This window comes from Vanellus vanellus, assembly GCF_965231255.1.
Source record: "Vanellus vanellus genome assembly, chromosome: 3".
NCBI lineage: Eukaryota > Metazoa > Chordata > Aves > Charadriiformes > Charadriidae > Vanellus > Vanellus vanellus.
The window spans coordinates 129858329-129875685 of record NC_138907.1 but is presented as its reverse complement, the minus strand read 5'-3'; the positions used below and the strand labels follow the sequence as shown (position 1 = coordinate 129875685).

The 17357-nt window shown below is 49.0% G+C and overlaps 1 protein-coding gene across 1 annotated transcript in view; it reads right to left on the bottom strand.

Annotated features, from left to right (window-relative positions):
- Nucleotides 1–17154, bottom strand: part of NRBP1 (nuclear receptor binding protein 1) — a 42265-nt gene extending 25111 nt beyond the window's left edge. The window contains exons 1-4 of the mRNA XM_082480412.1: nt 17069–17154; nt 16621–16843; nt 538–660; nt 70–171 (exon numbers count right to left, since the gene is read on the bottom strand). Coding sequence (XP_082336538.1) covers nt 70–171; nt 538–660; nt 16621–16827 — 432 coding nt within the window. The 5' untranslated portion in view covers nt 16828–16843; nt 17069–17154. The remainder of the gene's footprint in view (nt 1–69; nt 172–537; nt 661–16620; nt 16844–17068) is intronic.
- Nucleotides 17155–17357: the final 203 nt, after the last annotated feature.

Genomic DNA, 17357 nt, shown 5'->3' with positions numbered 1-17357 from the left:
CCCTCTGCTTCACTAATTACCTACAGGACATACAGTGAGAAAACCCAACAGAGTGTTAGCTTTACTTACCCTGGCCTTATTCTCCTTCACATCAGCCCAGTATTTATGAAACTTCACAATGTTCAGATGTTCCAGCTGAATTAAGTTGTCAAACACTGCCTTAACTTTTTCCTTAATATCAGAAAGACAAAGACATGTAACATCAGAGACCATATCAGCCCAAACTTTCTTTTCTTCTTGGGCCTTGGTCCCCTTAAATATAAGAACAAACAGCATCTGATTTCATCTTACATTGCACCTCAGCTGATCATGGTTTGATCACCAAGACTAAATCAACACAAGAGCCCGTGGAAGTAGCACAATAACAGTTCTACATCATGTTTTCTGCAGAAACCTGGCTTAAGCTGAATTTGCTACATTTAAGCAGCACAGCACTCCAAATCCAGCCAATAATCCACGTGAAAGGTCACAAATATCTATAATCCCACCATCATGCATTATGCTTCCCAGATCTTGTCAGGAAACACATCAACTTACTTCCTGGAGCTTAAAGTTCTTCCGCTCAGAAAACTGAACCTCATTCCAAACAACTTCCACACCTTCCTCTGTGTCCATGGCCAGGTAGGCACTATCGATCCCCGGGACATTGCGCTGATTCACCTGCATAGGAACGATGGAGGCAGAAGTGAGTTCTAAGACAGCGAGACCAGATTATTACCACCCATCGTTCATTTGAGTATCAGGAACTTTGCTCGTTAACAGGACAGGATTGTGCACATACTTTTCAGGAAAGGGACATACCTAAACTTGAAGGCCTGGGCATATTTGAGGGAAAACTTCTTTTGCACAAAAGATGTTTTGTTGCCAAGAGGAAGCTTTCACTACAAAACATTCGATCTTTATGGCTTTTGGTGGTTAAATTAACTAAGGATATCAAAAAAAACACCTCCAACCCCAACAAAAGGGATACAAAAAAAGACTCAAGAACCCAGACACAACTTTCTGGAGGGATTTTCTGAAGGTGATGAGACACAAAACTCAAGAGAGGAAACTGATCTAAGCAGAAAGAAACAAAGGGAAAGCTGCAAGTTAGGAACAGACTTAGGAATGGATTACACAGTTTATAAATGCAAAAGTTAACCCAGCACAAGTACATCCGTATCTAATATTAAAGACACAGATAAGAACCAAGAAAGCAAGAAGGTAAGGGGAGGGGACTTGACAAAGCGAGAGTTTAAAGCCTAGCACGAGAATAGCTTGGGCTACGGAAGTCCTCAATGCTAGAAAAGACCTGCATAGATGTAAGATGAACAACGCTCCCAGCAGCAAAGTTCACCATAATATTGTTTTTCCTCAGATATGTAGCAGCATCTAAAGGTGCATATGGGTTTGTTCCTCCACCATCCAGAGCATCTTGCTGCTCTGTAATGCCTTTATCAGGCTATTTCACAGGCATGCACAAGTTACAGACATGGTTGAAGTCCTACTGCACCAGGCAACGTGCAGTGATAAAACTGGATTCCCATCTTAAAGTACTTAGGGGAGAGAAGACAGTGTAGAATTGACCTTTTAATTGTCAATCATCAACCATTACTATTCACCATCAAATGGCCACATACCCAGAATCCCTTCACTTTCAGCTGACCCAATTCCCCTCTTGAGGAAAAAGTTAATACAGATATTTGGCTCGCAAATCCAGACTCATCTTCCCCTCATATTACCATTTCACAGCTTTTCTTACTCATTGCCTCGCCTTCTCTTCCCTCACTAGGGACCCCATCAGCATCCATTTGCTGGAAGCTTCTCCCCATACTCCAGGCTTCCCTAGAAATCCCTTCCCCCTTGGCAGCCACTTTTAACATGAGCAAATTTACTCCATTTCAGCTACAGTGTTATGCTGATGTTACGCTAATGAGAACTGACGCAACTGTTCTGCCATCCCCAAAACTTAAACGAATGTAACACTACACTATAGAAAATAACTACTGGGGGGAAATAACGCCGGCACGAGCCTGACTCGGGGGAGGAGTGCCGGGAGAGCAGCCCCGCGGAGAGGCACCGGGGCTGCTGGTGGGCAGCAGCTCGGCAGGAGCCAGCAGTGTGCCCTGGCACCGCAGGGGCAAACGGCGTCTGGGGGGCATCGGGCACAGCACGGCCGGCCGGTCCCGAGCGGGGTCAGTCCCGCTGCGCTCAGCGCCGGCGCGGCCTCACCCGCAGCACGGGCAGTGCCGGGCCCCACCGTCTGAGCAGGACGAGAAGGTCCTCGAGCGCGTCGGCAGGAGGGCAGCCAAGCCGGTGCTGGGCTGGAGGGGCGTCCTGTGAGGAGCGGCGGAGGACTCGGGGTTTGCCTGGTGCGGAGAGCGGGAGGCCAAGGGGCCACCGCGTGGCTCTCTGCGGCCTCCCGAGGAGGGGACGTGGAGAGGGTGGTGCGGAGCTCTCCTCCCGTGCAGGGATGGGACACCCGGGAACGGCTCAGAGCTGCGCCCGGGAAGGTTCAGACGAGACGCGCGGGAGCGTTTCTGTAGCGAGAGGGCGGTCCGACCCCGGGACGGGCGTCCTGGAGAGGTGGTGGATGCCCCAAGCCCAGCAGTGCCGAGGGGCATTTGGGCAGTGCCCTTCACGCCATGGCTCAGCGTGGGGTCAGGCAGCGGCACCAGATGATGCTCGCAGGTCCCTTCCAACTGAACTACTATTCTACTCCATCAGTAGCTTGACAACTTCGACTGACAGCCAATCAATATAGGTGGGATTCTTTTTTATGATCTTTCAAGGCCTAACAGGCCCAACGACATTCAATATTCTGAAATTGCAGACAACACACCAGGGTGATAAACAACAACAGTATAATTGGAGCAATACAGATTGCTCAGTAAACTGAGCAGTAAATTACTGTGAAAAAAATAGATGCAATGGGGTGACACAGGTAGCAATAAAGAATATAGGGCATAACTATATAAAGACAGCCCGACTTACAGAAAATTACTATTGAAAACAATTACAAGAGACGAGCAGCTTAGCAGGAACAATCCCATTCCCTTCCCACCCCTCACCTCCTGCATAACCAAGGGGTGAAAGGTCTAAGATCTGATTTAAGGAGATAGTCATCATATCTACCATAAGAACTTGATTTCATATAAATACACACACACAGAGATACCAACATCTAAATATCAGACCAGGCCTGTTATGTTTTATGATTAAAGAAAGCTGAAAGAATGAAGATAATTAAGGACAGAACACTTATTCATTCAAATTTTTAGTGTAAGAAATAGTTTAGGGATGACAGTAGTATAAGAACACCTAGTACAATTAATAAAGATAAATGCCAAAAGGCTTTAACTTAAGAAAAGTTTAAACAAGCCCCCAGCCAACAGAAAGGCAGGTATGTGTCAGTATTGCAGAGACAAGACAAAAGCCATGACTACCGACACCCAGTGCCCCATGCAGCCCTCTGTATTTTCTTCCTTTCTCACATTTGCTGCCTATTCAAAGACCTTCTTTCTGCTGTATTAATTAAGTCCTCAAGTACTGACAACTACTCAAAATCTGCCCTGATAATGCAGCCAGTGGATGCGGATTTATCATATCTTCTCCCATTTCTGGGCAAGTTTACCAAACATAAATAATTTCCCGTGACTCATAGGCAATATTCCACAGCACCAGATATGACTCAAGACACCAAACCCATCTGACATCACTGATGGTAATTCTCAGTTCAAGAAGAGATTCAACATCTTGGGCAGAAGAGTAAAAGGGGAAAAATGCAGACAGGCAACTGAAAAGGTGACAGCAAATTCCTCCTTTGTTCAGGTTGCCAAATCGCTGTTCCGAATCCCTCTCCACGCTCAGCAAAGTGGAATCCTATACCCTCATGAAAACACATTCTGGCACTTGCCCTGCACCTTCCCGAAGGTTACGGCCAGCTGGTGCCTCTAAGCAGCTACTGGTGAATGATGGATGGCTGCAAGCTCAGTTTAGAAGCAAAAACAGAGGTAACTGTAGGAATATAAATGTCAACTTCTCCACAAACCTGACTGAGCAAGAAGAAATAAAAATGGCACGTTCAAACGCTGCCTTCTGTGCCTGTCCTGAAGGGCGAGGAGTGCAGCCAGCAAGGTATGTAGCCTGGTACACCCATGGCCTGCAGAGACGACAGAAATACTGTTCTCGCCCGGAACAGCACTCGTGACATGGGCATCGACACAGGACGAAGGTGACACAGGTTCTCTTCTCACTTTTCCCTAAGTTCCTGCAAGCTTTGTCAAGTAATTTAAGACTGACTGTTTTAACTTGTTTAATTTTCAGTGGTCTTTTATGACCAAGACCAAAGACAACAAGCTGCCCATGAACTACGCTGATGAAATGACAAAACAATACCGGCTCAAATAAAATACCCTGTGTTCCTAGAGATAATGCATTACTCTGAAGTGTTTCTGTTCCAGAAAGCCCACACAGACCAGGCAGCTTTTAAACTGAAGGAAAAAGTTAACTGAACTCAGTTTAGCCTGAATCTCTCAAGTACGACAGAGGAAGCAGTTCCACAAACACAAAAAAATTACAGCAGGAATTCTAATGTAGCTCTTTGTCCATATAAACAAGAGGTAAGGAATCTCAGGAAGAATTTCAAGTGAATTTAAGTAATTAAAGGGGAGCGGGGGAAAGAGATTTAAATGCTGTTACTTCAAGGCATAACTTAGCTCTAAGGGAAAAAAAGTTTGGAAGATATATTTCCATTAGGCAGGTTATTCCAATTGTCCAATGCATATTTTGTGTAGCTCTCCAACATCTGGATAGCCATCACTGAAAGAACACCGACTTTTGGAGAGATGTTCTGTAGTTCACATGGTCTGTCAATAAAAAAAAAAAAAAAATACAGCCTAAGACACAAATGACAGCAATGATTTACAGCCAGAAAAGAAAGTATAAACATTGAAAAAAAAAACCACAATAATTAGAATATCAGTACAGAATGAAACAGCACATTGAAGAAAAGAGATTAGGAATGGCAGCACATTAGGCCAGACATTTACCAAAAGCTGTATATGTGGTTAAGAGTAGCATGAATATGTTAAAAAGTGACCCTGGCTACTTGCTTGAGAACAGAGATAACACACCTACAGAAGACAGTAGCTGGACCACAGAGGAACATTACTTCTCATTGAACTGCAGTGAAACAAAAAGTAACATATTTACCAACAGAAAGAGGAAACAAAAGCAGCTGTCTCAGAGATTTGAAGCTAACCTAAAGTGTAACAAAATCAAAGAATGCAAGATCCACTGCAGGCAAAGGGGAAAAAAAAAAATCCAACAAAACAAAGAAGCAAGCCTACTTCATGTTTTAGATAAACTGACAGCACTGGCCTTTGCAATTATATTCACAGTAATAAAATGCTTGGAAGGTGTTGATTCAAAAAGAAAATTAAAATAACTAGTGTCATATAACAATCTCAAGGAAAGGAAGATATTCGTTATTACCAAGGCTTTATGAACCAATTCATACAACGATCAAAAGTATAAGGAAAAGAAATGAAACAGTTGATTCCGTCAGACAGCTCGTAATAGGATAAATCACAGCGAGCCCCCGACATCCTGGGCTGCATCCCCAGCAGCGTGGCCAGCAGGGCGAGGGGGGGTTGTGCCCCTCTGCTGCGCTCTGCTCTGGGGAGACCCACCCGCAGTGCTGCCTCCAGCTCGGGGGCCTCAGCACAGGAGAGACATGGAGCTGGTGGAGCGGGGCCAGAGGGGGCCCCGGAGATGCTGGGAGGGCTGGAGCCCCTCTGCTGGGAGGACAGGCTGGGAGAGGTGGGGGGGTCAGCCTGGAGAAGAGAAGGCTCTGCGGAGACCTGAGAGCCCCTTCCAGTGCCTAAAGGGGCTCCAGGAGAGCTGGGGAGGGACTCTGGATCAGGGAGGGCAGCCGTGGGACGAGGGGGAACGGTTTGACACTGACAGAGGGGAGACTGAGATGAGATCTGAGGAAGAAATTCTTGGCTATGAGGGTGGTGAGGCCCTGGCCCAGGTTGCCCGGAGGGGTGGTAGATGGCCCATCCCTGGAAACATTCCAGGTCAGGTTGGATGGGGCTCTGAACAACCTGGTCTAGTTGAAGACGTCCCTGTTCATGGCAGGGGATTGGACTAGATGGCCTTTAAAGGTCCCTTCCAACCCAAACTATCCTATGATTCTATTCTCTGATTCTACACCAGCAATAAGCTTGTCTATGTAACCAAACGAACAAGTCTTGACCATTTAAATGCAGAGTGAAAAGTCTTCCATGAGTTGGAACTTGCCCTCACTTGTGATTTCACATGAACAGCTCAGGAGTGCCGTCCTTGAGAAACAAGTCAAAACCAGACATGGTTTAAGCACACACAGTGAGTGTCCCTGCCACCTCCCAGAGGTTCCTGCTCCATGCTGGCCCAGGTCCATCCTGTCAGCAAGAATAGCCACTCTTCTGTAGAAAAGCAGCGAGTTTTGACCATACCACCATCACGCAGACTGTAGCCCAGTGGCCAATCCAGCCTCTCCAAAAGCATTTTGACAGTCCCAGCTAAACATCATACTGAGGGACAGGCTTCATTAAAAATTCATGCCAGGTAACTCCCCAGTCAGTAGATTGGAAACTTAAAAAACAAAACAATACACAAAAGTACAAGAGTCAAGTTGCTCTGAACAGAAAAAGCACTGCTCTTGATATCCCACAGGGAGACGTGCATCATTCCCATCCATTTAATGGATAACAGAAACAAATACATAAGATGTCCCTTTAGGCTCCCAGCAGACAAGTGCTTGGTTCCCTTTGGCGCTTCAAGACAAATGAGCAATTCAATGGAGCCAAAGAGAGTTCAACCTTACTGAGCTGAACTATGGAAGTAGGAAGAGGTGATAAATTCCCCATCCCTAATTCCCAAAGGGAAACAGAAACAGCACAGCAAAATAAATAAGGGAGTGGGGAAGAAAACCCAATATCCTACAAATAAAAAGCATTTAGATAGAAGTCCATCAGGAAGGTAACAGTAACTCACCAGTACCTCTATATTTACTGTACCATTATCACCCCTGTACTGTTATTAAAACCCTCATCAAACATACAACACTGAGGACCTACCACAGATAGTTCATATTGCTGAGAACAGTCAGAAATAAAATGAACTGGGAGGTTCAGGAAGTTCTCAGTACTGAACCCAGGGGCAGTAAGCTCACATGAGTGCCAGTAATGCAGAACACCACGAAGAGGGGAAAAAACAGACAGGATAAACTCCGACCCATAGAATCATTCACATTGGAAGAGACCTTTAAGATCATCGAATCCAACCATCAACCCAACACAGCCAAGTTACCACTAACCCATGTCCCTCAGCACCATGTCTGCCCCTCTTTTAAAAACCTCCAGGGATGGCGACTCCACCACTGCCCTGGGCAGCCTGTGCCAGTGCTTGACAATCCTTTTGGTGAAGACATTTTTCCTAAGATCCATCATAAACCTCCCCTGGCACAATTCAAGGCCGTGTCCTCCTGTCCCATCACCTGTTCCTTGGGAGAAGAGACCAACCTCCCCTCGCTACACCCTCCTTTTAGGGTGCTGTAGAGAGTGAGAAGGTCTCCCCTCAGCCTCCTCTTCTCCAGGCTGAACACCCCCAGGGCCCTCAGCCGCTCCTCACCAGACGTGTGCTCCAGACCCCTCACCAGCTCCGCTGCCCCTCTGCATTAGGTACTTTCATTCTGTGCTAGCCCATCCTGTTATTCTGTGACACTTTCGCTTGGTAGAGAGATCTTCAAACCACTGCAGATACCTCTAAAAAACACTACTTAGTTTTAGGAGGTGTTAAAGTATCAATATTAGGAATTACAAGGAAAAGAATAGAAAATGCCATAAAAAAAATCGGTATATCGCTCTAAGTACAAGTCTTAAAAGGGCTTGTAAAAATTACTGATGGCACACAGAATACAAATAGAATAATTATTTCACTTTTCTGGTAATACAAGAGCGAGAAAGCAGCCAATGAACTGATCAAACACCATATTTTAAAGAGAATGATGAGGAAGCACTTGATCCTGACATATATATACACATATAAAAATTAAACTGTAGAGCTGACTAGCTGACTACCACGGGATGTATGTCAGAAGTAAAAATGGCTGCAAGTCGAGACTAAACTAGCTATCCGAGATGTGTGCACTTGTAACTATGAAATACAACAGTCTAAATCAGTATCTGGCTCAAATTTCCTCAACCCCTGATTATTGCAAGAATGTGTCACAGCAGAACATTTTAGTGGTTTTTTCCATTCTTCTCCTGTTCACTTTCTTATTTAGCAGTTTAACAGCAGAAACTCTGGCTGTGCCACCTAAACATGAAAAAGTTAGAGCAGAATTTCCCATACTCATGAGATGCTAATTTTCTATCCAGAAGGGGAGTATTGTAATTACACATTTTCTCTTATTCTTGCTACTGCTGTAATCACAACTTAAAAAGGTGTATTTTTCCACCTTCTGCACTGTGGCAGTTGTTCACTCAACTCCAGGCAGAGCTGCAGAAGTCTCCCTGAATTAACAGACCAAAAACGTTTCATCAAACTGCTGCGGAAAGGTATCTGGGTAAGGGCTATCCAAAGCAGAAGCAAGAGCCGTGTCAGTGATCAGAAGAACCACAACAGGGAGGGGAACCCAGACAGCCTAAACCATGATGGATAAAACGCTGATCTGAGGACTCCCATGGCCACATAGGTGAGCAATTAAGTCATTGTCCCAATTAGGAAAACACACCTAGGCAATTCAACAGGCGACACACCTTCAGCAATATTATACAAGCCAGCGGAGATGCTGTGTAAAGGAATACAGGACTTAAAATAGGATGTCAGAGACAGGTGGCTTTGGGATTGAACAAGAGTATTTGGGTACAATATTCATAGGATGTTTGAGGGAGGGACCAAAAGTGTGGAAAAAGATGGATCAAGATCAGTCAGTAGCCAAGTCTCTTGCCTGATCACCATCACCTGTACTGTCTTTCTGTTAAATTATTTTTCAAACTATTTTCTGTTTAAGTGTGCTCCTCGCTCTCTGTGTATGCGCACACACATCTGCTAGCAAACTTCAAGCCAGACTACCCAGAAAGTTCCGACAAAAGGTCTTGGGGCCAGGTTTTGCAGAGACAGAGGACCTGGGAGACAGGTACTAGAGACACCCCTGAAACGGGATTTTCCCTGAGCACTGACCCTTAGAAACAGGATACAGCCATCCACGTCACCCACGCTAACGTGGGATGCTTGGAAAAGCACCACGCTCCCATTTGCGCTAACCTATTTCTGGACGGCCACGTCTTCACAGTGCCCCTGTCTGTTGGGATTCCCCATGCAGCCTCGCGGCAGGCAGGACCCGAGCCAGAGGCGGCCAGCAGCCTCTCCCCTCCGCTGGCCCGGCAGTAAGCTCCTTCCCAAGCGTAAGCGCGGCTGTACACCCGACCCCACCAAACGGGCAGCAGCAACCACGACCCTGATCGCTGCCCCCGGGCCTCCCAACGCAGGTCTAACGCAACACAGGTCTGACAAGCGGGAGGCTTTGGTGCTGCTCATAAGCCACACGGACCACGTTATTTTTAGAACAGCCCTGTAAAGAACACAGAGCAAGCCCTGTGCCTCAGTCACAGGCATCTGCGTGTAACTCACACCTCTAACCACCCAGCAAAGCCAGAGAAGCAGTGGACAGCTGCTGGGGCTGCGCCTGCTCCCCCGCTGAGGCCGCACAAAGGCGGAGAAGCGATGCTGGCTGGGGCGGCACGGAGCAAGCTGCCAGCTGTCTGCTACAGTCAATGAGCAAGAACATAATGGGTCTGCAGACAACAAGCCCCAGACAAAGGCTCAATTCCTTCTACATCCCGCAGTGCCCCTCGTCTCATTCAAACACATCTCAAGGGTTCATTCCTTCCAGGAAGCCCCCAGATGAGCCAATAAAACTGTTAAAAGGCTGCACATACTCCCTCTCTTTAGTATCTTCCCAATGGTCAAGTAAAATCATAAAAACTACAGCATGGCATTAGTTTTCTCCACCAGCTGGAAAAAAACAGGTTCATTGCCAAAGTCTGACAAAAAACTGGCAGCCCTCCTAGCGCTCGTTTGCTTTGCGAATCTCTGCAACCCGTCCTCTTCCCACAGCAGAACCCAAAGCTCAGAGCATCTCAAATGCCACCTTTCCAAGGAATGGTGCCTCACTTTCCCACACATGGAAACTCAGATGTGCAACAGGGAAAGAAAGACTGGTGCTTATCTTTTACTACCTCAGCAAGTTTCTTTCCAGTCACAGCAGCAGCTAAGAAACCAGGCTTATCACAGCATCACAGAATTGAAACACCCAGTCTACTGGCTTTTCCTCTCCAAGAATCCTGCACTTTGTCTCCTTGAAGAAAGTAAATCCAGAGGTGCAAAAGTCATTAACTGGCTCCACATGAAAAGTGATTCCAGAAACTAAGAGTCATGCTAGGAGCAAAAAAGATAACAAAGAGGTAAAATAAAGATGCAGTAGATACAGCATTTCATTTAATATATTTCTGGGTTCAGCTCCTCATAAACCACAGCTCCTTCCTTAACGTTTGATAGCGGTAGCATGGATTAAGAGCATCCATTAGCCTGAGCACTAAAATTCAGCTGTAACGTCCAGCCACCTAGCCGTCAAGGGCCCCCTGAATGGCTGGGAATCACCTATCCCAATGACAGCAAGGTTTTTCATAAGAAAAAAGAGAAGCAAACTAATGGCAGCAGTGCTGTCTATATTAACTTTCTGAACTTCCAGCAATGGTATGCAATGAAGAACAGCAAGATTGAACACTCAGATACACCCACAGGCACAACGCATACTGCCTCAAACACTGCTCCTCAAGTTCTGTGCCTGACACCCAGGTCCACGTGGAACTTCATCATCCTGTCTTAGTCTGCACGCCAGAGTAAAGGAAGCTATGAGGGACTGCACCTTTCATCTAGTTTACCTGATAGTGGAAAATACCAGAGAGGAGAACAATCAACATGGCAACCACCATATGCACAGACACTCTTATATACAATAGATTTGTCCCCGGGGATGAGGCAAAACTGAACCTCTCGATTTCAGCAGCCACTGAAGCGGGGGCATAACACTGAAAGTGGTCCAGCAGCCGAGCTTGCAAAAAAAGTTAGTAATATGTCAAGCACAGAACAACAATCAGACAACCACAAAGTCATTTCTTTCTCAAGGGAGGTTGTTGATGGCTAGCAAGAACTCCGTCATCACCTTTCAGCCACCCCAGAAATCAGCCCCAACATTTCAGAATCTGCCGGAAAGAAGTACAACCCCTATGTGTGCCATCCACACAGGACAGAGCAACTCAACACCTGGACAAGTTTCCAGTCAAGGGCTGAATGCAAGCAGGACTGTAAGAATGGTACGAGGTTCTCCCACTCATCTCAAGCGGCCTGACATATCCTCAGGGAAAGGGCAAAGGTATGTAAGCAGAGACCAGTACGCTTTCTCCCGTTATCTCTCTTTTCTCCTCCAAGTGCCAGGCTTCACATGCTTGCAAAGTTTCTGTATCAGGGAATGAAGCAGCATTTGGGACGAGCTGTACCACAACTGACTACACCTCACAAGGAGCCTGTAGAAGAGGAAGCTGAGCACACCCAAGGCTGCTTGGTCCTTTTCTCCCTCTTAACCATGACAGAGACGCTCATACATACACCTAAAAGAGAACCTGCTTGTTCCCACATCCACAATATGATACACATTCACTCAATAGCACTAAATGGGGTATTTACTATGCATGTTACAAAGATGTCAACAAAGAATTTATAATAAAATTCTTGGCTTATGCAATCAAACAGTGTTTTCCTAACCAAAAAAGGTACAGAGAAAAATCTGGTCAATATATAGCTATTAAACACATGACAAATTACAGGACCATCTAAGTCTGTGCATGGTTCAGTCTCTCCCACTAACATGAGCTTGCCAAGCCCAATGGAGTAATACTGAGATGAAAATGAAAAAGATTCTGCTGTAGCAGAGCACAAGTTTTCCTACAATTATGTTTGGGTCACTTTTACGCTTGATCTGTATAGCTCTCAGGGACAGTAGGCACTAAGTCCAAGCTCTCAGTTTCAGGTTTTAATACGAGCCAGAAGCAGGAGTCTAAAACTGAACTGCAAGTGTGTCGCTGCAATCCATCTCTATTAAGAAGTTTCTATTCCTAGGACACATAGCAGATAATTCTGAAGATACTCGGCCAACCTAAGAAAAATAAATTATGCATGCATGCTGACTGAAAGAAGAAAATGGAGTGTCACATGGGGACAGCGGAAAAAGGTTTTTGTTGGGGAGAAATGCCAAAAGGGACCAAGGCACGCACAAGCTTGGAGAGTCTGTCTGTCCCTCCTGCAACCCCCCTAACCTCATGCTGTGGGTCCTTTCTCCATGCCTCTCTGCTGTGAGACGAGATTCCCCTGTTAAAACGTTTATCTTCAGTTCCTTGCAGAGGCTAAAGCCTCCCCTTCATATATGTTAGGAGAGGAACCAAGGGTGTGGTTACAACAGCAGAGAGGGATTCAGCTCAGGAAGGAGAGCAATACAGTCTGCAATGCACTAGGAGACCCAGGCTTGCAATGTGTATATAGCAGCAGCATGAGAAAGCAGATTGTCACGGTCCCTGCAACGCTAAAGGACAGGCGAGACATTGGTTAGGTTAAATGTTTCAGGACATTTTCTGGAAATGCACACATAGGTTATACAGTGTAGGAAAGAGCAGAGCAATACGAAGGCTTCTCTTCTGTAAGCTGTTCAACCAACAGAAAACAAGTACCCTGTAAGACAAGCCACATTTACCCTCCACCCTCCCCCTGCCCGCCACCTCCCCCTAGCAGCAGCTCTCCCCTCCAGGTACTATTCATTAAACGTTCCACAAAGCAGCAAACTTTGGGGAAGGTAAGTGTTCTCTATCTAGTTAAAATAGATTCTTAGTTAAAAACTTCACAGCAGCATTTAATTTTAAAAGACTACTCTGGACTTTCACAGCAATTACACAATTTGCACCATCTCTAAGAAAAATCACAATCAATGAAGTCAACACAATCCTTTTTTACATTTTAAGTTTAAGCAGGAATAGAATCACAGAATATTTCAGCTGGAAGTGACCCGCAGAGAGCCACGCGGTGGCCCCTTGGCCTCCCGCTCTCCGCACCAGGCAAACCCGAGTCCTCCGCCGCTCCTCACAGGACGCCCCTCCAGCCCAGCACCGGCTTGGCTGCCCTCCTGCCGACGCGCTCGAGGACCTTCTCGTCCTGCTCAGACGGTGGGGCCCGGCACTGCGCCCCGTGCCGCGGGTGAGGCCGCGCCGGCGCTGAGCGCAGCGGGACCGTCCCCGCTCGGGACCGGCCGGCCGCGCTGTGCCCGATGCCCCCCAGATGCCGTTTAACCCCGCGGTGCCAGGGCACACTGCTGGCTCCTGCCGAGCTGCTGCCCACCAGCGGCCCCGGTGCCTCTCCGCGGGGCTGCTCTCCCGGCACTCCTCCCCCGAGTCAGGCTCGTGCCGGCGTTATTTCCCCTTTGAACCAATATATTTTAAGTTATATCGGTCGATATAGTTCGGGCTCGGCTGCTGTAGCTGTAGTATGACCAAGTAAATCACAACCCCACCAACTCGACTGCGGGAACAGCTGAAACTCCCCCCCGACCGCCCCTGCCCGCCCGCTCCGCGCACACGCCGCCCGACGCGCTACCGAGCGCTCGGAGCACGCGGGAACCGGGGAGGGCTGTTGAACCCCCGCGGACCCGGACCGAGCAAGGGGCTCCGGCCGCCGCCCCCCAACCCCGGGACCCCATCACCGGCGGAGCCGCCGCCGGCGCCAGGGGGCCGCTGGGCGCGGCCAGGGCGGCGCGCAGCCTATGGGAGCTGTCGCTGGTGATGTAACGCTTACCCGTCCCATGCCATTGACTGCGGCAGCCGTCCTTCGGGGAATCGCCCCGCCCGCGGCCGCCTCGCGGCCTCCGCCAGCCCCGGCGGCGGGTGCGCTGTGCCGGGAACCGCGGCCCGGCGCCCCGCGGGCGGCAGCAGGGAGTCGGCGGGACCGGCACGGCCACCGCGGGCCGCTCTGACGCCCCACCGCCACTTTGTGCCCGGAGCGGCGGCGGCAGGAGGCAGCCGGGAATCGCTGCGGCTCCTTCTGCTGAAATCGCCCGTTTAGGGCAAACGGCCCGAGCGCTCACAGCCTGCCTGCTGCCAGGGACAGCCACGCAGCAACGCCACCTCTGCTCTAGGAAGCCGACTGCAAAGAGTCTACAGCAATTACAGATAATTTTTAAAAGTGAGGTTATTACATTTCCAAACGTACATCCCAGTACACAACTCCAGGCAGTAAAGAACATGACATCCGGGAATACCAGACGACACATAGCACAAACAGTCTTGCTGCACTCACACGTGCTGTTTTCCCTCCAGACTATCATGTCCAAGGCAGCCCAGTTCAGCATCCAGAGAAGATACGGCACAGATAAAGGAGCAGGACCGCATCACACCTCTTATCCGCACGGTACCACCTCCTCCCTGCCAAGGGGTCACCAGTACAAGCCTGTCCACACGGCCACACTGGCTGAGCGTCACGCTGACAGCTCCGCACAGGGACACCACTGGCGCAAGAGATACTTCACTCTGGTACGCTAGGATGCTCAGAAAGTAAAGCTGTTATTCCAAAATAAACTTCATGCTGAAACATCTGCAGTGGGAGAGCTTACTCCAGGGAACAGATCAGTCCGAAAGCTGAAGGCAGCAAAAAGAGTACGATGTAATATGGCTAAAAGCAAATGAACGCCACTCCACAAACTTGGGTCTAATCAAGCCACAAATTTACATGCAAGATTAAGAGTCAAAACAGAATTTAACTGCATGATCACTAGAAGCCTGTGTTTTTCATACACACGTGAGACACAGGGCCCACACACGGGCAAATGTAGCCAGTATCAGCCAGCACTGAATCAGCACTCCCTGCGGGGGGAGGTGGTGCAACCTTGACAGACGAAGGCTCGAGAATCAGAGGCCCCGAGTTTACCCCAGGCCAGTAACAATTCGTTTTGTGGCCTTCAACAGCCATTCCTCTGTCTGTAAGGTGGAACAAAGCTCACACATCTAACATACAGAGGCAGCCTGCCTTCAAATCAACCAGCCACCCTCGTTCTCAAGCCCAAAGACAGTAATTTAGCCATGCTGAAATTTTAGGGAACTTCTTGTGTTTGGGCCTTAATTTGTCTGCAGATGGAAGAACTGAAATCTAAAGAAAATACTAGAGCCTACCAAACCTTACATTTATGTAGGAGAGTACAGAAAAGCCTGGAAGGAAATGTATCTTTCTATGTCAAAATGATCAGTATTAAATAAAACATGTTGAAAAGACTCCACAAACTGAATATCAGCTTTGTTCCCCAGTGTGTGCCAATTCAGCACAGATCATAGGAAAAAGCACTTCAGGTTATCATCAGGAACATATTCCATAGGACAGAATTAAAGCTTCATACAGATACCCTCCCCATTGCAATGCAAACCATACAGCTTCACCAGAAAGGCACATTCTTACTACACCATGCTAGGATTTCACTTATGTTAACAAAACCAAGACAGCTTTCAAGCAAGCAAAGGTAAGGAACTGCAGGAAATCCTTGACCTTACTCTGACCTCCAAATTACCATCAGAATAAATGACTCTCTCGCCACTGGCAGAGTTTGAACTACCCTGTGCCTACAATAATGGATAAAGCAGGCAAATCTCTATGCTCAGCCCTGACTTGGCTGAGAAAAGCTACATCAGCACTTGTGTCGCAGCACTGGAGCTAACATTTGCTGTCTTTCAGCAACTACCACAGCGTACACAGCTTGCCCAGCCAGAGCAGGTTTCACTGAGCCAACACGAAGCAGAAACCAGTTTGTGGAGACAGCCCCCAATAAGATAAACAGAGCAGAGCAGAGAGTGGAAAAAGGGAGAAGTCCAAAACAATAAGATCTAATCTACTTGTGTCTTCATACAGGAGAATTCTGACATATACACAGAGAAGTGGATGAGAATCAGACAAGCCAAGAAACAAGTCTGCATGAACAGGCTATGCTTTATCCTAATTGAAGGCTTTAAAGCAAACCAGAACCATGGCATAATTCAAAAGCAGATGAGACTGGGTAACTGGCTGCCTCCCTTAGCGAACACCAAGGACTACAACAATGTAGTCATTGCTCTTCATTATCCCCAGAGCAAAAGGTCTGTGAAATGAGATGCACATAGGAGTGCTGGAGACACTCCCTGCTCAACATAGCAGCAACAGCTGGCCCTGACACCATCCGTTCAGAAGAGCCTGCAGCATGATGAACATGCAGGGAGAAAAGCAGACCATGCTCTGGCCTCGGCATTCCTGAGCCCGAGGAAAGACGGCCCGGCAGCTGGCGAAGAGCCATCCATCTCCCTGAGGCTCCGGGGGAGCATGACAGGCCCTGGGCACTGGGCCCGGGCTGACCCGGGGACAGGTGGAAGGCAGAGCCAGGAGCAGGGCAAGAGCCCGCCCGGGTCCCACCCGGCCCGGCTCGGCTCGGCCAGGGCTCCCCACGCACCCCGGCTGTCCGGCCCCAGCACTCACCTCCTCCCGCCGCTTCTGCCAGCGGCCGCACGGCGATTCCTCGAGGATCTCGGACTCGTCCTCGCTCTCCTCCTCCTCCTCCTCCTCCGGGGGCGCCGCGGAAGTCACCGGCGCAGACACTGAGGTCATTCCCGGCCCAGACGACGCGGACTCCGGCTTTGAGTCAGAGCCACTGCTCGGCACCTGCTTGGACTCACCCTCCGACATGCTGCGGTCGCACAACCTGCGGGCCGGAGGCGCGGGCCGTGAGACGAGGCGGCTGTGAGGACAGGCCAGGCCAGGCCAGGCCCAGCGGGCCGGACCGGGCCGCGCCCCGGGCCTGTCAGCTACGGCCACGGCCCGCGCCTGCTGGCGGCGCCCGGCCGAGCCCGTTCCGGCCGGAGCCGGAGGGCAGCACAGGGACGGGGAGAAGAGGAAAGCGGGAAAGGGGAGCGGGGCACACACTCACCGGGCTCACCCGGCACCTCCCGGTCCCCGAACGCGTCGCTACTCCACCGAGGAGCCGCCGCCGACAACCGCCGCGCTGCGTAACGCGCCGTCCGGGGCGGGGCTTCCCTCGCCACGGCCAATCAGAGCCCGGGATCGTGCCGTCAGCCTCCACGAATTAGCCGGTGGGCGGAGCTTCGGGGTACATGACACGAAAGGGGGCGCCCGCGCGCTCACGGCATGAAGAGACGTGCAGCAGGGCGGGGCGCCTTGGCCCAGAGCGATAGCCAATGAGAGCCCGGGAGAGGTGC